Here is a 19,588-nt window from a genome sequence, read left to right on the forward strand (position 1 = left end):
GCACCAGCTCCTGCGGCAACGTATAGTGACCAGCTGCCTGCTTGTCCCACAAGCAATTGTACGACTGATATTTATAAGGAGGTCAGAGGTGAAATGGTGACCTCTGCTGCAGGATTTTGTAATGGTTTTGCAAACATCAATGATTATAGAACAGTAGAGCTGGAATTCAGCCCTGAGTGCTCACTGGAAAGACAGATCCTGAAGCTGAGGCTCCAATACTTTGGCCACCACATGAGAAGAGAAGACTCCCTGGGACAGACCCTGATGTTGGGAAAGATGGGGGACACAAGGAGAAGGGGACGACAGAGGACGAGATGGTTGGACAGTGTTCTCGAAGCTACCAGCATGAGTTTGACCAAACTGCAGGAGGCAGTGGAAGACAGGAGTGCCTGGCGTGCTCTGGTCCATGGGGTCACGAAGAGTCGGACACGACTAAATGACTAAACAACAACAAGAGCTGGAATGAACCTCAAGGTTCATCTAGTTCAGGGGTCAGCAAACTTTTTCAGCAGGGGGCCGGTCCACTGTCCCTCAGACCTTGTGGGGGGCCAGACTATAAGCCACCCCCCTCACGACTCTCCCCTCCCTTCTCCACAGCACTGGATGAGCCCCAGTGGCTGCTTACCTGTGTCTTGCGAGCGGCAGGGGCTGGCGGCTGCGGCGGTGGGACGATGAGCGGCGCATGAAAGGGTTCCGGAGAGGGGTTGCTTAAAATGGCGGCCGCTCGAGCGCTGGCGCTGTTGGCACCAGCAAAGCCCAGCTCCCTTCCTCCTCTAGGCAGGGCGGGGAGAAGCCAGGATGGAGGGAGGGAGGAGGCGCTGCCACCGCCGTGGGAGGGAGAGGGAAAGAACGTGCGCGCTGCCGATCCACGCGGCGATTCCCGGACCATCCTCAGGCCGGATCCGGAAGGCAGTTGGGCCTGATCCGGCCCATGGGCCTTAGTTTGCCGACTTTCAACCCTCTGCAATGCAGGAATTGCAGCTGAAGAATTCCACTGCTAAACAGCTCTTGGCATCATTCCTAACGTTTAGCCAGAATCTCCTTTCTTGTCATTTGAATCTGTTAGTTCGGGTTCTGCAGAAAACAAACTTGCTCCATCTTCCATGTGACAGCCCTTCAGATATCTGAAGATGAAATGGTCACGTTTGCTGTGAGGAGGAGTGATAGGAAAGCAGAAACAAATAAAAGTGGAGACTCGGGGGGGGGGGGGGCCAAATGACGCTTGTTCAGCATGTCGCTTTTAAGTTGGGCAAATCTTTGTTTACTGCAAATGGCAGCTGTGGGGAATCTGTTTTTGAAATGCAGCGACCTTGCTTGTTTATTGGAAGCATTTGCCCTTCAGATAGAAGCACATCTGGAAATGGGTGCAAATAGGGCGCAAGCCAAAACAGCTGGGTACATATAGGTGCTGTTACCTTTTAGCACAGGTGTTTTGCAGGTTAGTCTCTAAACATTCATGATCTTCTTTGCAGCTCGGTGTTTTGACTTGCAGAAGTCTGAAGCTATGCTCCGGAAGGTAAGAGGCTTATTATTATAAATATCAAAACAGATGCATGCAAATTGAAACTTCACACTGATAATTTGTATAATGCAGTGGTTCAAAAACAGTGGTCTAAGTGCCTCTTCATTCAAGTAGTCTGCAGTGTGACTGCGGATTTGAAGGCAGGAGAGGGCATGGCTGTTTTGTTACATATTCATATTGATTTTTAATTGCATTTTTAATGCTTGTGTTTCTTTACCTTGTATTTTATGACATTGTATAAAATACCGTAATATTATTTTATTTCTTTGCATTCTCTGGAATTGTAATACAGCAAAATGCACTATATATGAGAAAGCAATAAAAATACAATTAAAAATCATGCAGCCCCTAGTATAACGTTGCACCACGTCCACAACAGGCAGAAAAATCATTAAGTGGTCCATCAAGACCCTCAGGAATTTTCAGTTTTTTATTTTGGGTGTGGGGGGGAGGGGGAGGTCGAGGATAGTTGGTATAATGCATCCCAGCAGGCCCAACATATCATAGAGTACATTGGGTCCCAAAAGGCGTTGTAAAAGTGGCCTCGTTTGCATATAACAACTTAGGGGCTGCCACAGAGAAGGCCCTCTCCTGGGCTCCCACCCCCCTGAACCTTTGAGCTCTGATCTTCACTCCCAGGAGTGTCTGTAGGGAAGGAGATGGCCTTTCTGGAAATAGGGCCTTAAGGATTTAGGACTTTATAAACACCTTGAATTGGGCCTGAAAACAAACCAGCAGCCAGTGCTGCTGTCTGAGAACAGCGGTTGTATGAGCTCTAAGGTTAACGCCAGCCCATAATCTGGCAGCTGCATTTTGGGCCAGCTGCCATTTCTGCGTTGTCTTCAAGGGCAGCCCAACGCAGTGTGCACTGCATCCCGGTCGTCTGGAAGAGGCCTAAGATGACCTATGTCTGTCCACCATTTGTCTTCTTCACTAATAGCTTTCTCTTTTTGGCCCCCCCCCCCCGAAACAGCATATTGAAACCCGGAAGCACATGGATGCAGATCATATCCTAGAGTGGAAGGCCCCAGAGGTGCGTTCCTAATTTATTGGCTTCGTCCATACGTCTGATCCTGCCCCAGATTCCCCAGATTTTCTTCTTACGCATATCCAGCTGCCTCTTTACCCTCGGCCTGCTCACCTGCCTATATCTTGGCCCCCACAGGTCATTACAAAGTACATGGCTGGAGGAAGATGCGGTTTCGACCGGGAAGGCTGCCCCATCTGGTATGAGATCATTGGACCTCTCGACGCCAAAGGGATCCTCTTCTCGGCTTCAAAACAAGATTTGCTTAAAAAAAAGTTCCAGGACTGTGAGATTTTACGGCAGCTGTGTGTGGAGCAGAGTGAGAAGGTAAGACCTTGGTACCCAGCCTAGAATGCCTGATTTCATGTCCGCCACATTCATGTCATACAGGCAACAACCAATTTTACATGTGTCCGATTGATGCGTGACCGCGCATGCGCATCCAATATTTCTCCAATGAAAATAGGGACATCCAATTTCATTAATAATAATAATAATAATAATAATAATAATAATAATAATTTATTAATATATTATTACCCTGCCTATCTGACTGGGTTGGCCCAGCCACTCTGGCCTGCTTCCAACATATATAAAAACATAATAAAATATTAAACATGTTTGCTATTACAGGGCTGCCTTCAGATGTCTTCTAAAGGTCGTATCCTTATCTCCTTGGCTCAGGGGGTTGCATAACTCCATACCCTCCAACATTTCTCCAATGAAAATAGGGACGTTCTAAGGAAAAATGAGACATTCCGGGATTAAATCAGAAACTGGGACTCCGGCTTCTGTAAATCCGGGTCTGTCCCTGGGAAATAGGGACGCTTGGAGGGTGTGCATGCGTGCACCACAGTGACCCGGAAGTGGCCGAAAAAGGGGTCGTAACAGGACGGGGCATAGTGGGCTTATGCATGCACCACCGTTGCACATGATGTCCTGGAACACAACCCCCATGCAAATTGGAGATTGCCTGTACTTTTAAAGCACCACAATACAACTTTAAACAGTCATGGTTTTTTTCTTCCCCTTCCCCTCACAAAGCTACAATTCCCAGATGTGTTTGGCAAGCTTTCCCTCTTCGCGGGGAACTCCAGGAATCGTAGCTCTGTGAGGAGGAATATTGGGGTCTCTCCTAACAACTTTCCGCACCCATAACAAACCACTGCTCTTAAGTGCGCTTAACAAACCACAATTCTGGCAGGCTTGTCTTAACGTTCTTAAGAGCTCTCCTTTAAAACATAGTCTTCTGCATGTGGTCGCCTGTTACATTTGCTATGAATTTTTTGTGTGGAATTCTTCAGCGCAGTCTCCTACCAACATTCTGGCCATGGGATGGCGGGGTATCCGATCTCAACTGCTATATTTAAAGAATAGTCACCGTCCTGCCAACCTGGTGCCACCCGGATGTTTTTGGACTGTAATTTCACCCTAGCCAGGACAGTTTTAAGACATTGTCCAAAACGACTGCAGGGGGTTCGGTCCCTTCCGACTCTACAATTCTATGATTCTGAAATATACTCGGAGTCGAGAGTGGATTTCATGCTCTTTATTCAGCTCATACTGGTGAGGAGGAATGGAAGTTCCCCCAGAATGTCTGCTTTATATACATTATTTACACAATGGGCCCCACGTGATTGGCTAATTCTGGGATTCACCTGTAGGCCAATCAGGTTGTGGATTCACTTCCACCTGGAGCTGGATTGGGTGGCTCCTGTGGACCAATCAGACTGCTGCGTTCTGAATCCTATTGTTCTAGGACCAATCAGACTGCTGCCTTTTGGATCCTATTCAACTCAGTACACAACAGATTCTATGATTACATCTGGAGGACACCAATGTGGCAAAAGAGAGGGGGAGGAATGGTTTTAGATGTTTTTGCCTAAAGCATGTTTCGTCTTCTCTCTCTCTCTCTCTCTCTCTCTCTCTCTCTCTCTCTAAAGCTGGGGAGGAGAGTTGAAACAGTCATGATGATTTACGATTTTGAAGGGCTAGGCCTGAAGCATCTCTGGAAGCCAGCTGTGGATGCCTATTCTGAGGTGAGAATGGCAGGGAATCCACCCCCATTGCATCTCTGAATGATTGTATCTGCTGTTTGGGGTGCAGTTTTAGTCCTGTATCTTTGTCCCAAGAATTCCCTCCTCACAGAATTGTTTGTGGCACCTTCAGTATGTCATATGCTAGAGACACATCTCTCCCCCCCCCCACCCCGAATACCGTATTTTTTGCTATATAAGACTCACTTTTTCCCTCCTAAAAAGTAAGGGGAAATGTGTGTGCGTCTTATGGAGCGAATGCAGGCTGCACAGCTATCCCAGAAGCCAGAACAGCAAGAGGGATTGCTGCTTTCACTGCGCAGCGATCCCTCTTGCTGTTCTGGCTTCTGAGATTCAGAATATTTTTTTCTTGTTTTCCTCCTCCAAAAACTAGGTATGTCTTGTGGTCTGGTGCGTCTTATAGAGCAAAAAATACGGTATATTTATTTGATTTTTCCATTTTAAAATTTACATTCACACATCGTATTACAGTCATACCTCGGGATAAATACGCTTCAGGTTGAGCGCGTTTGGGTTGCGCTCCGCAGCGACCCAGAAGTAATGCAGATTACTCGGAAGTAAAGCGATATGAGAGCCACAACCCCAGAGTCGTCTGCGACTGGACTTAACTGTCAGGGGTCCTTTACCTTTACATGTTAGTGAATCTAGATACATTAATTGCTTCCATAATTTGGCATGTAAAGCACCTCTGAAATGTTTTCCTAACTCATTTCCCCCCCCCCCCTACCCTTTCAGCTCCTTGCCATGTTTGAAGAGAACTATCCTGAGTCCCTTAAACAAGTCTACGTTATAAAAGGTGAGCTTTGGAAGCAAAACTTGGGGTGGAAAACCCCTTTAAAGCCTGAGGACGTCATGGGAAATCTCTGGGGACCACATGCCACTCAGTCGATTTCTTTGCCCCTGTTACAGCCCCCAGGCTCTTCCCCGTGGCTTACAACCTGGTGAAGCACTTTCTGAGCGAAGATACTCGCAAGAAGATCGTGGTCCTAGGAGGTGAGTAAGATCTGCCTTTGCTGGTTTCAACATTTCTAGGAAATGGGAAACATAACAGAGGGAGAGCCGAGTACTCCCCCTCCCAAAAAAAGACCAAACCCACCCCCCACCCCCATAAAATGTGGCAAGCAAAGCATATACAAGTGTGTTAAGCCCCTGCTGTTTGGACTCTGCATTTAATACCTTGCTAGCTTTCTCCTTGGGTGCATATCACCCATTTATTTCCTGGTAGTGTAGACAGCACATGGAAATAATAGGAACATAGGAAACTGCCTTCTACAGGCTTGGATCATTGGTCCATCCAGCTCAGTATTGTCTGCACTGACTGGCAGCAGCTCTCCAGGGTTTCAGGCAGGAAGTCTCTTCCAGCCTGAGCTGGAGGTGCTGCCTTTGGGGGCTGAAGCTGGGACCTTCTGCATGCAAGACGGATGCTCTGCCACTGAGTTGTAAGCCCTTCCCCTACAACAGCTATAAAGGTAAAGGGACCCCTGACCGTTAGGTCCAGTCACGGACGACTCTGGGGTTGCGGTGCTCATCTCACTTTACTGGCTAAGGGAGCCGGCGTACAACTTCCGGGTCATGTGGCCAGCATGACTAAGCCGCTTCTGGCAAACCAGAGCAGCGCACGGAAACGCCGTTTACCTTTCCGCTGGAGCAGTACCTATTTATCTACTTGCACTGGTGTGCTTTCAAACTACTAGGTTGGCAGGAGCTGGGACCGAACAACGGGAGCTCACCCCATCACGGGATTTGAACCGCCGACCTTCCGATCGGCAAGCCCTAGGCTCAGTGGTTTAGACCACAGCGCCACCTGCATCCAACAACAGCTATATGAAGAAGCTAAATTGGGATCTGCCAGTTGATGTTTAGGTGGCTTGAAGGCCATTGACAAAGATTCTCAGACTGAAGGTGTTCCCAATTAAGGATTCCACCCACTTCCCCCCTAGTCACTTGTAACCTGGTCTCGCAACCACCTTGCTTTTTGTGTTGCCACCTTATCTGCTCTACGTGACCTTCCAGCGAGAGAGAGTCTGTTAACTCTCTCTCTTCTGGTTCTTCTTCATTTTGCTGTCCACCCCCCCAGTTCTTCCCAACTTTTGTCTTCAAAACTATGCCCCTCTGCAAACCGCTGCTCCAAATCTATACTGCTCCACTGCTCCCGGGCAGGAGCAGGAGCAGGGGGAGGCTCCCACCATTCCTCATCAGAGCAGTACACCTTAGCTTGGTCTCTGAGAATTATATTGTTGAAACAAATCAAGTGGGAGACTAGAAATGGATTTGTGCACACCCAGCTCTACTGCTCAAAAGTAAAACTCCTGTCCTTGGAATCTTCTAAATCTGAGTGTTGTTTGCTCCTGGCTCCTATTCGCGGATCTGGGGAATTCTACTCTAGTAAAGCAAAGCAAAGTTGATCCCGCAAGCCTGACGTTTGCCCAGTGCTTACCCATGTGAGCCAAGCTTAGTCTGTATTTGTTTGGGAATTTGGTTCCTCTGACTTTCAGCCAAGGCTCTGTGTCTGTCTGGAGGCATACGTGACGTCTCTTCTTAGAAACAGTTGCTTGCTCTGTAAATCACCACCCTGAAGTCCCAAGCTGGGAGGAAAAGGTTCCTCCTCCTTTCTCTGGGACCTATCCTTCCTCTGTATGGCTGAAGGGAAATTTAAAGCAGATTTCCTGAGGTCCCTCCTGCTGCTGCCTGGCTAGGTATGTCTTTTTCCAAGTCCCTTGTTTTTACCCTGCAGCAGACATCATAAAGCTTCCCTGTATTCTGGGCAGCAGAAATGAATGAATGAATGAATGAATGAATGAATGAATGAATGAATGAATCCATTCAGAAAATCTGCCCTTAGCTGTTTAAAACTCCACTCCACAGTCATATATGGGAGCAGAGCTGTTAGCCACAGGAAGGCAGAGCAATTATTCCACTCACCCACCACCTGCCTCATATATTTTGTAGCTTCCCCTTTAAAAGTAAATTTCCCATATCCCTATCTTCTTTTAACTTCTGGCAATGTAAAAGAGCAAATCCACACAAGCAGCGTCCCTGACCCGGTTGCACAGCAATCTTCCACCGTTCTGGCCCATCACTGCAAAGGTACAGGGATGGCTGGGAGCTGTGGTTCAAAAATATCTGGATGACACCAGCTTGGGGAAAGGCTTGGTGTATGCCTCTTTATTTATTCAATGACATCTGTGGCCTGCTATTCAGCCAAAGGGAGGGGGAGCTCTTGGAGTGGCTCACATCCAATCACTTAGAACAAGACAGTCTCCGCCCACGACACACAAGGGAAAAGGGATGGGGAGGGAAGAGGAAAAAAGCAAACTCAGGCCACCAATTCTTAAACAGTTGTTTGTATAGCAACCAGCTGGTATTTTATGTTGTGAACCACTCTGTGATCTTTGGGTGAAGGGCGGAATATAAATTTAATAAATAAAAATAATAGAAACAGTTTCTGGGTAGGAGGTACCTGATGGAGCTGGTGTTTTGGCAGAGCTGATGGAATGGCTGTTGACAGGTGCTAGTTAAGGGAGAGGAGGGCTGATAGATTGTCAATACTAAATATATAAACATGCACAGAGCATTATTGTTGTTTTGGAGGTGGGGATGGTTAGAAAGTATTTGGGGGAGGGAACTCTAGTATGTTACTATCCCCCTCAACCAACCAAGGCTGAAATCACACAGCAGTTCTCATCTTATATTTGAGCTTTCTCACCACGTAAAAGCCATTTGCGAAAAAATCAATGGCGTACAGTGCATCTTTAGTGCTCGTTTCTGCATTATCTGATTCCAGGGGGAAATCTTATTAGCAGACCCCTTAAGCCGGAAAATCATGGGAGGAAGTGATGACAATTTGGGGCAGTTCTTTCCTGCCATTTTTGAGGGGATCACAGGGGAACTGAAGCCCATTTGTGTGTGAAAAGGGTCAGGGTAGTGGTGTTGACATTTACCACTGTGTCACATGATGCCCGCAAGTGTGATTAAGTTGCCGGTATATTATTTTAAAAGCCACAGTTACCAACAGATACTACAGTGCAAAAGGAACATTAGAAAGCCATACCAAAGCACCCATGTTATAATTAGGAAAGCTAAAAGTATCTAACGAGCAGAGTTCAAATGGCTGTTTTTTAAATATATGACTTGATTTTTTCCCCTTATAAAACTGTTGAATATTTTTGTTTTTATATCTTTGTACGCATTACTACTTAATAATCTGTGTACATTTGTCCTTCCAAACTATGATGCTTTGTAGTTTAATTTTTTTGTTTTCTTGTTATATTTGGGTTTGGGGTTATTTTTTGGTTAACAAATCAATTATTAAAATAAAAAACTAACGCAATATTCCCCAAATGCACCCCAAACTGTGTCCAGTTCTGGGCACCACAGTTCAAGAAGGACAGGACACTGACAAACTGGAACGTGTCCAGAGGAGGGCAACCAAAATGGTCAAAGGCCTGGAAACGATGCCTTCTGAGGAACGGCTAAGGGAGCTGGGCATGTTTAGCCTGGAGAAGAGGAGGTTAAGGGGTGATATGATAGCCATGTTCAAATATATAAAAGGATGTCATATAGAGGAGGGAGAAAGGTTGTTTTCTGCTGCTCCAGAGAAGTGGACACGGAGCAATGGATCCAAACTACAAGAAAGAAGATTCCACCTAAACATTAGGAAGAACTTCCTGACAGTAAGAGCTGTTCGACAGTGGAATTTGCTGCCAAGGAGTGTGGTGGAGTCTCCTTCTTTGGAGGTCTTTAAGCAGAGGCTTGACAACCATATGTCAGGAGTGCTCTGATGGTGTTTCCTGCTTGGCAGGGGGTTGGACTCAATGGCCCTTGTGGTCTATTCCAACTCTATGATTCTATGATTCTAAATCTTGCCAAGGCTTTGTGTTGAGATGCTGGCTAGGATACGACACCGACAGCTAGCGGCTTATACAAAATCTGGCATATTGGAGGAGGGGGAAATATTGGGGGTTTTTGGACTGTGGACTCCAGGGACTTTTGCTTACCTGGTTAGTGAGACTAATGTTTGCCCTCAGAGGCCCACCTGGGCCAGCGACCAAGGAATGTTCCCTGAAAAGTGACCGCAAGGTTGCTGACCTGTTCAGCTGCTGCGTTCTCAACAGCAGGAGGGATGAGAGAGAAATGGACTGGATTAAGGAATCATAAAATTGGAGAGTTGAATGGTACACCAAGGTTCATCTAGTCCAACCCCCTGCAATGCAGGAATGACAGCTGAGGAATCCCTGACAGACGGCCTTCCAGCCTCTATTTAAAAGCCTCCAGTGCGGGAAAGCCCACCACTTTCTGAGGTAGTCCATTCCACTGTTGAAAGCTTCTTACCACCAGAAAGTTCTTACTGATGCTGTTGGAATCTCCTTTCTTGTACAGTGGTACCTCTGGTTACGTACTTATTTCATTCCGGAGGTCTGTTCTTAACCTGAAGCACCACTTTAGCTAATGGGGCCTCCTGCTGCTGCCGCACAATTTCTGTTCTCATCCTGAAGCAAAGTTCTTAACCCGAGGTACTATTTCTGGGTTGGCGGAGTCTGTAACCTGAAGCGTATGTAACCCGAGGTACCACTGTAATTTAAATCCATCGCTTCTGGCCCTAACCTCTGGAGCAGCAGAAACCAAGCTTGCTCCATTTCCCACATGACAGCCCTTCAGATATTTGAAGAGTAAATGTCAGCTCTGGAGAATATTGACCTTTGCTGGTTAATCTCCAGCTTTTTCATAATCCCCTTAGACCAGGGGTCAGCAATCTAAGGCCCACTACGCTGGCCCGCTTCCTATTGGCTGCAGGAAGCTCCTGCAGCCAATGGGAAGCTGCGCACGCCTCCTCTGCGCTGGAAAGAGCACCAGAAATAGCGTTTGTGCATGTGTCTGCGGAACCGTGAACCACCGCAAGCCACAAATCTTTACCGACCCCTGCCTTAGACAAATTGCTTGCCGGTTGTATTGACTCGGTTGGAAATCAATTTCTGTCCAGTAAACAAACCCTCTCACTTTTCTCCCAGCTAACTGGAAGGAGGTTTTGCAAAAGCACATCGACCCCTCACAGATCCCCAAGGAATATGGGGGAACCCTCACAGACCCAGATGGAGACCCCAAATGCAAGACTATGGTATGGACACTCCTCAGGTAGCACTCGGGGATCCTTAGCCCTTGGGAAGGGTGGGGCGGGGGTCTATCCCCAGCAGCTAGGGCAGTTTGGTGGCCTAAATTTCCCCAGCCACTCTGGGCAGCTTCCAACAGAATATTAAAATACAATAACCTATTAAACATTAAAAGCTTCCCTAAACAGGGATGCCTTCAGATGTCTTCTAAAAGTCTGGTAGTTGTTTTTCTCTTTGACATCTGGTGGGAGGGCGTTCCACAGGGCGGGTGCCACTACCGAGGAGGCCCTCTGCCTGGTTCCCTGTAACTTGGCTTCTTGCAGTGAGGGAACTGCCAGAAGGCCCTCGGTGCTGGACCTCAGTGTCTGGGCAGAATGATGGGGGTGGAGATGCTCCTTCAGATATACTGGACCGAGGCCGTTTAGGGCTTTAAAGGTCAGCACCAACACTTTGAAAAGTCCAGCAAAGACTGGAGTCTGGATATAGAGGAACGAGACACAAGTTTGCAAGACAGGAAGCAGCTGGAAAGAGCTGGACCCAGACAGCCATGCAGAGGGGATGCTTACTTTGCCTCCTTCTGGTTTCCAAGGCTTGTGGCCCACCTTTAAATTCTCAGAAGCACGTTACTGCTTTGCACACACTTGCTAGAGAACTTGGTGTGAGCTGATTACAATCCAGTCAACATCTAAATAACAAGCAAATATTTTTTGTTTATGGGAGTGCTTCTTTGACTGCTAGGTTAATTATCAATCCCTCAAGATTTTCTAGGCCGTACCTCTTTTACTAAGACAGACCACTAGAAAGCTAACAATTCAGAGCCGATTACTTTGGCTCCGAGTAGAAATGGCTTTTACAGAATTAAGACTTGGGCCACATTCACACCATATGTTGAAAGCATCATGGCGCCACTTCCATGGCTCCCCCCTAAGAATCCTGGGAGCTGTAGTTTGTTCAGGATACCAAGAGTATCCTGAGCATAGCTGCTGAATAGTGGGTAGACATGGCAGACGACACAGCGATTTCTCCAAAGCAGCTCTTTATTTTGTAAGCTGGAACAGAACTGAACAGCAAACAGCTCAGCCGGCCTGCTTTTATAGGCAGCCGGCTGTCAACATTGTAGCAACAACAACCCAGGGTTTCCCGCCTAAAATAACTGACGTGGACCTGAGTGAAAACTATCTACAGTATCCCCCTGCTGGCCCAGGGTGAGAACTTCAGTACATAACACTAGCTGTCAACTTTTCCCTTTTCTTGTGAGGAATCCTATTCGGAATAAGGGAATTTCCCTTTAAAAAGGGGAAATGTTGACAGCTATGATCCTGAGGAGACCCCTATTCCCCACCCAGAGCTACAATTCCCAGAGTGGCTTAACAATCAATCCCTCTTCCAGGGGGGGGGGGGCGGCAATGGTGGTGGGTGCCCATTTGGACTGATAGTGCGGAAGCCCAGGAGGTGAACAGTAGGTGGCGCCAGAGCCACTGGCAGGTGGAGCAAACTGATAGTAGATTTGTCCCCATCTTTCTCTTCCTTGCTGAGTTCTACCAGCACAGCACTAAAGAAGAAGAAGCCAATATTCAGGGCACCCACTTAAGGCATGCGGGTGGAGGCTGGTTGAGGTCACGCTGAGGGGCAGTGCCCCATTTGCCCTAATGGAGCTGCTATCAAGGGATGTTGGGAGTTGTAGGGCACCTGCATGGGCTACTCCTGGAGCATAGGCCAGGTCTAGGGCTATGGCTGTCCAGACCCAAAAAGGCCTTAGACTTTGTTCCAGGCTGCTGAGGCGGAGGCTTCTAGATGCAAGACATCACCACCTGCCCAGCAACCAGGCTTATATCGATATAGGGGGAAGCAGCTCTTTCAGTCTCTGAGCACGATGCATCGGAGTAGGGAGTGCAGAGGACAGGCAGCAGGGAAGGAGCGTTGAGCAGGTGTTGTCTCAGCAGCCGCAGCCTCAGTCTCATCACCGATGTGGTTTTGTGTGCAGCTTAACCATGGTGGAGAAGTCCCCAAGAAATACTACGTACGGGACCAGCTGAAGCAGCAGTATGAGCATTCGATGATGGTGAATCGGGGCTCCTCGCAGCAGCTGGAATATGAGATCCTCTTCCCGGGCTGTGTGCTGAGGTAAGCCGAGGCAGGAGCAAACTGTGGAATTCTGGCAGCGCACCTATTTTAATATTTTTCTGGCCCACCTTCCAAGGAGCTCAGGGTGATGTGCGGTTCTCTCATCCCATTTCACCCACAGGACAATGCTGCCAGGTAGGTTAGAACCAGAGCGAGTGACTGTGGCCTAAGGTCACCTGGTGGGTTTTGTGGCTGGGTGGGGATGTGATCTCTGGCCTTCCAGGGCCTAATTGAACGCTCTGGCCACTCCACCACACTGAACTACAACTCCCATCATCCCTGGCCATTGGCCATGCTGGCTGGGGCCGATGGGAGTTGGAGTTCAGCAGCTTTGGGCAAGGCCGTGAGTGGGCACACACACACTCCAGTCCAGCAATCTAACCCAGCCATCACCTCCCCAAACGAGAACTGACATTAAACAGGCTATTTCATTGTTAATCCCATTATTGTTCAGCGGTAAGCTTTTAATAAAAGATGCAAGGGACCTTTGCTGGACAATACAGTGGTACCTCGGGTTAAGTACTTAATTCATTCCAGAGGTCCGTTCTTAACCTGAAACTGTTCTTAACCTGAAGCACCACTTTAGCTAATAGGGCCTCCTGTTACTGCCACGCCACGGGAGCACGATTTCTGTTCTCATCCTGAAGCAAAGTTCTTAACCTGAAGCACTATTTCTGGGTTAGCGGAGTCTGTAACCTGAAGCGTATGTAACCTGAAGCGTATGTAACCCGAGGTACCACTGTACGTACTCTGCACAAACATCATAGGAGGACTTTAGACATGGGGATGGGGGCATCGCCAGGCAAAATGGGGCACAGACTGTACCACTTCAGAATGTGGAGGAATGAATACTTCTCATAATTCCTAACCTTCCTTCACTTCTCCCCTCTCCTCTCTGATATCCCTGCTTATAGGTGGCAGTTCATGTCGGACGGGGCCGATATAGGCTTTGGCGTCTACCTGAAGACCAAAGTAGGGGCGCGCCAGCACGCCAGCGAAATGGAGGAAGTGCATCCCAACCAGCGCTACAACGCCCACATGGTGCCCGAAGATGGCTCGATCACCTGTGCGGATCCAGGGATCTGTAAGTGGTACCCAGATCTCTCACTTTCCAGTCCCCCCCCCCTCCAGTCTTCCCTGAATGGACTTGAGTTCATCTGGAGAGATGTACTTTATTTTGCATAGAATTTCATGGGGAATTCCGACCTGCCCCCCTGCAGGTATCATGCGCTGTAATAACACTCTTATGCAATAGTGTATCATTTCTGTACAGCATGCACTTACATAGAATTGTAGAGTTGGAAGGGACCTCGTGGGTCATCTAGTCCAACCCCCTGCAATGCAGGAATCAGATAATATTATACATAATATATTACAGTGGTACCTTGGTTCTCAAGCTTAATCCGTTCTGGGAATCTGTTCGACTCCTGAAACCGTTCAAAAACCAAGGGTCGGCTTCTGATTGGCTGCAGGAGCTTCCTGCAGCCAATCAGAAGCTGCGGAAGCCATGTCGGACGTTCTGCTTCCAAAAAACGTTTGCAAACACTCACTTCCAGGTTTGTGGCGTTTGGGAGCCGATTTGTTCGGGAGCCAAGCTGTTTTTATTTATTTTTATATATATTGTTGTTGGAAACCATGGAGTCCCCTCAGGCCCTCCAGCCCTCAGGCCCTGCCTGTGGGTTTCCCATAGGCACCTACTTGGCCACTGTGATAACAGGATGCTGGCCAAGATGGGCCATTGGCCTGATCCAGGAGGCTCTTCTGACGTCCTTAAGGCCTGGAAGCCTATAGTCCTCTCTTTACCAGCTGCCCAAGGCAGCAGCCTCACTCTGCCTAATAGTAAAGCCAGCTGCGCTCCCTGCGAAGAGACAGAGTTTGGCTGTTCAAAAGGCTTCCTTCCTCCAGCTAGGGTGGAGCTCAGTACAGTCGTACCTTGGAAGTCGAACGGAATCCATTCTGGAAGCTTCTGATTGGCTGCAGGAAGTTCCTGCAGCCGTCGGACATTCCAAATAACGTTTGCAAACTGGAAGACTAACTTCCGGGTTTGTGGCGTTCGGAGCCAAAACGTCCGGGTACCAAGGCACAACTGTACTTGCTCGGTGGCACTCTGGGCTCCCGGGAGTTTCGGAAAGGGGCATTGGCAGCCCTGACATGACACTTTGCTGTCCTTTTTCTCTGCCCACGCAGACGTCCTGCGGTTTGACAACACGTACAGCTACATCCATGCCAAGAAAATAAGTTACTCGGTCGAAGTGCTACTTCCGGACAAGAAAGTGGAAGACGACTTCCAGAAGGTGGAGGAGCAGACAAAAGAGCTGAAGATTAACCACGCCTGATGGAGCTTTCTTTCCCCTCCACCCGCCACCCGCCACCCTCCCCCCAAATCCTAAAAACACTTCTTCCCCTTGTGAGGGGTGGGTTTATGGGGCAGAGGAGTGGAAGGAACATTCCCAAGGATGGTGGGGGAATTTAATTTGGGGCGGTTAGGGTGGATTACTTTTGCAATTGGATATGGAAACCAGTTGGTCTCTTCCAGTCCCTACTGTGGGACATTGCCCACCAGCAGTTTTTTTAGGGTAGCGGGGATTGATTTGGCAACACTAATGGGCAGAGGAGAGCTGCCTTCTGTCTCTCAAGCTCTGTAGCCCTGCCTCTGTGTTTACATGGCGCCTGAGACCCGGCGGGCCTTCCTTCTCGCGTGGGGCTGCATTTCCTCAAGGCTAATTGGTCACAGGCCACGGACCAGTGGTGGGCAGGGCTACCCCTGTTCTTCCCCCCCCCCACTGCTTCTTTCTCTTCCTCTCCCCCCCCAACCCACCAGGCTGCTGGGATCACAATGGATCGCTCATGCCAGAGGTCTGAACTGGTTGCGTGCAGGTGGCTTCTGAAATTACGATGAGGGCCGCCTGTGGCCCTCGGAGCAGAATTTCCCCACCCCTGCAGTAGGCGTAGGGTTGATAGAGCAGGGGGGAGTTTTGGGACACCTTGCCGGACTGGACTGAGTGCTCTCCAGATGCTTTGGACTACAACTCCCATCAGCCCTGACCCAACACGTCCACATTTCTCTACTACAGGATTTCCCAAAGCTGGTTTTTTTGGACTACAACTCCCATCATTCCTAGCCAGCTGGACCCAGCGGTCAGGGATGATGGGAATTGTAGTCCACAAAAAGACCCTGCTCTGGTGTGTCCTTTACCAAAATAACAAATCCATTTCTGGCTGTTTTAGAGAAGAAGAAGAAGAGTGAACCTGGGGCCCTCCAGATGTCGCTGGACTACAACTCCCATCATTCCTGACCATCGGCCATGCTCCCAGACGAGACTGGTGGGTGTTGGGAATCCAAAGGCATCTGCAGGGCCGCAGGTTAGCTACGCCTGCTCTGTGGATGTGTTTAAGCCTCCCTCCGCTTCCTCAAAAAGCCACCTCCCCTTACTGCCCTCTGCAGTGAATTCCACAAGCGCACAGAGCCCGGTGCAAAGTCCTTCCTTTCAAGCCCAGGCCTGCGTAGCCTGGGACTCATCCGTCAGAAGCGGCTGCCATCAGCCGTGTACTGGAAGGCGCTGCTTTTCCGCTCTCCTTGTTCTGGCTGTTCCCAGGAACGGCAGGCACCTCTCAAACTCTGGGAAGGTTTCAGCAAAAAATGTATTGGGGGGGGGGGGCAAGATGCGGTGGCTCTCTCTGCGCAAGGCTTGCTTCTATTAATGGATTGCCTTAAATCCACCTGCCTCGTTTACGCTCCGTGCACCTGCAACAGGTGAGCCGGACCTGCCTGCATGGCACTGGTCCTGAATGTCTGAAAATCCTGCACATTTTTTTAAAAAAGCAGTTTACAGGGTAGGTTCTCACCTCAGTTAGTTTTTTGGGGGCCGGTTGTGGGATCTTTGCTCAGCAAGGGGGTTTCAAGTTGTACCTGCGACACATTTTCAGAGAGGGAGGGAAAAGCTTAGGAAGAGGCCCCTTCTTCCCTGCCTATTTCTTTGCTTATGAACTTCTCTGTCGAAATTTTTGAGCGCGTGAAAAACCGGAGGCCCAAGGAAATAAAATTTTCCCGATGGACATGTTCGCCGTTGGCTCGCATCTAAGCCCAAGTCTCGGCCAGAATGTCCAGAAACATAGCACTTTTGTTTTTCTCCCTCCCGCGCCTCAATTTTAGTTTTTCAGTTACCTTGAAGATGAGAAATGTTAATAAACATCTGAGTTGGTATGCATGCTTACGTCTGTTCATGGTAGGGTTTTTCGGGGCGGGAGGGGGGGGAATAAAAACAGGACCTTGCAGAAAAGATTAAGAACAAGGCAATCCCTGTTCCGCAAGATTACCATGTACAAGTTGCATCACGAAAGGAAAAGGGGGATGAGGAGGGATGAGGAAAACAAGCAAACTCAAGCACATGTTCAGCACTTGAGTCATTTGTTACAGTTGGGGTTGTGGGGTATACAGTGGTGCCTCGCAAGACGAAATTAATCCGTTCCGCGAGTCTCATCGTCTTGCGGTTTTTTTGTCTTGCGAAGCACGGCTATTAACGGCTTAGCAGCTTAGCGGCTATTAACGGCTTAGCGGCTTTAAGAAAAAGGAAACAAACTCGCAAGAACTCGCAAGACGTTTCGTCTTGCGAAGCAAGCCCATAGGGAAATTCGTCTTGCGAAGCACCTCAAAAAACGGAAAACTCTTTCGTCTAGCGAGTTTTTCGTCTTGCGAGGCATTCGTCTTGCGGGGCACCACTGTAATAATAATAATAATAATAATAATAATAATAATAATAATATACTGTCCTATACTCAGAGGTCTCAGGGCAGTTCACAGAACAAAATCAAAATATAAAACCACAAAATATATCATCAATAGTGTAGAACTTCCTGAGGAATCATTCCCTATGTTGACTTATTTCTCTGGCCTAAGGAAGTTAATAGTCGCAAACCCTAAAAACAATGCAATCAAAATGATAAAATGAAACATGAAGCTAAAATATAAACTGATAGAGAGGCATTGTGAATTTTCTGCTCTAGGCCTTCCCTTATTTGGTGCTCTTTTGTTGTTCCTGGACCACAACTCCCATGATCCCTAACTCTTAGCCCCGTTGGCTGCTAGGGCTGATGGGAGATGGAGTCCAACATATGAAGGGCTACAAGGAAGGACTACAAAACTTCAGGCAATGGGGAAAGGTGTCTTTGTGGTTTTTAAGTGCTCTTACATTGGGGAGGGTGAGCATGACAGGGCTCCTCTGAATCAATTGCAATGTGCTCAATTACTATTTGTGGCACGTATTTTCTTGAAAAAGAAAACAGAGGGTGGAATATTCAAAAGTGTACTCCCCTAAATGTAGCATAAAGTGGTACAGTCCAGAAAACTGCTACCTGGTTTATTTAAATAATTTTTATCCCACTCGTCAGCTGGAAGGGGGAAAGTCTCCCATCATGGCTTACAGATCACTGAAAAAAGGCATTTCTTACTTTCTGTCTTGCATTCTTAAACAAAAACATACATATATGGCACAAAAGAAAAAAATAAGTGGGGAGGGAAGACAAAAATATGCAAGCTCAGGTATGAGTTATTGGTTACAAGTTCTGATCACCAGCTGCATTCTGCGATCTCATTTCCATGTTCTTGTTTAGGAAGAGAGAGAGGTGTATACAATAAATCCAGTTGAGTGGGTGGCCGAAGTTGGGGTTAAGGATGGGGTTAAGGTAAAAGTAAAGGGACCACTGACCATTAGGTCCAGTCGTGACCGACTCTGAGGTTGAGGCGCTCATCTCACTTTATTGGCTGAGGGAGCTGGTGTACAGCTTCCGGGTCATGTGGCCAGCATGACTAAGCCGCTTCTGGCGAACCAGAGCAGCACTATCTACTTGCACTTTGACGTGCTTTTGAACTGCTAGGTTGGCAGGAGCAGGGACCGAGCAACGGGAGCTCACCCCATCGCTGACCTTCTGATCGGCAAGTCCTAGGCTCTGTGGTTTAACCCACAGCGCCACCCGCGTCCCAAGGATGGGGTTAAGGAGAGACTAAAGACCTCTGTTCTAAGCGAATGGGATGGCCTCAATGCGACTGCTTGGTCTCCCAGATGGGAAGCTGAGCAGACGCTACTAAAAATCTGTTGTTTAAATTGGCTGACATTATAACACTGGACTCAGAAATACCAGCCAGATAGAAACAGCAGATCCATAGAGTGCAGAAACCGGTTGAGCAGGTTCAGTTTGCCAACCAGACAATGCATTTTCCACCTGCGTTTTCGCTACCCAGCTACTTACCTGTCACTACCAATATATTTATAACTGGGAGTCAGATTTAGGGATCCCTGTATCCTTAGCACTTATATCTCCCCCCCCCCCCGCTCCATGAAAATGCACTAAAACCATAACACATAAAACCAGGAAGCTCCTAACTTGTACAGTATGGGGAACAGTAGCCACATGTGTAGAGGAGGAGGGAGAAATGCAATTCAGTTCATGTTTTAAAGGTGTATCTACCAAATCTGCATTTTCCAGAATGGAAACACAGCCATTCTTTTAAATTTGCACTTCTCTGAATTTTGTAGTGTAAGTCTTCAGCCAAGTAACTTGTGCAAAATACATATATACGGGTACAGTGTGTGCAAAACGCATCTCAGTGAAAATGCCATACAAATATGAAGGGGAGTGGATTTACAAAATTGTGTATATTAGGTAAAATTGCATATGAACAGGTGTATATAAAGTGGTAAAAGGCTCTAAAAGGCTGAAGAATTCTCATGAGGGCTAAAAACAAAAATGCAAA

The 19,588-nt window shown here is 47.9% G+C and overlaps 1 protein-coding gene across 1 annotated transcript in view; it reads left to right on the forward strand.

Moving 5' to 3' along the window:
• Positions 1 to 18,261, forward strand: part of SEC14L2 (SEC14 like lipid binding 2) — a 36,791-nt gene extending 18,530 nt beyond the window's left edge. The window contains exons 3-12 of the mRNA XM_028709801.2: positions 1,473 to 1,516; positions 2,496 to 2,555; positions 2,688 to 2,876; positions 4,493 to 4,588; positions 5,342 to 5,402; positions 5,516 to 5,599; positions 10,615 to 10,721; positions 12,698 to 12,837; positions 13,752 to 13,921; positions 15,025 to 18,261. Coding sequence (XP_028565634.2) covers positions 1,473 to 1,516; positions 2,496 to 2,555; positions 2,688 to 2,876; positions 4,493 to 4,588; positions 5,342 to 5,402; positions 5,516 to 5,599; positions 10,615 to 10,721; positions 12,698 to 12,837; positions 13,752 to 13,921; positions 15,025 to 15,173 — 1,100 coding nt within the window. The 3' untranslated portion in view covers positions 15,174 to 18,261. The remainder of the gene's footprint in view (positions 1 to 1,472; positions 1,517 to 2,495; positions 2,556 to 2,687; positions 2,877 to 4,492; positions 4,589 to 5,341; positions 5,403 to 5,515; positions 5,600 to 10,614; positions 10,722 to 12,697; positions 12,838 to 13,751; positions 13,922 to 15,024) is intronic.
• Positions 18,262 to 19,588: the final 1,327 nt, after the last annotated feature.

The sequence above is a fragment of the Podarcis muralis genome, chromosome 16, assembly GCF_964188315.1.
Source record: "Podarcis muralis chromosome 16, rPodMur119.hap1.1, whole genome shotgun sequence".
Classification (NCBI taxonomy): Eukaryota; Metazoa; Chordata; class Lepidosauria; order Squamata; family Lacertidae; genus Podarcis; species Podarcis muralis.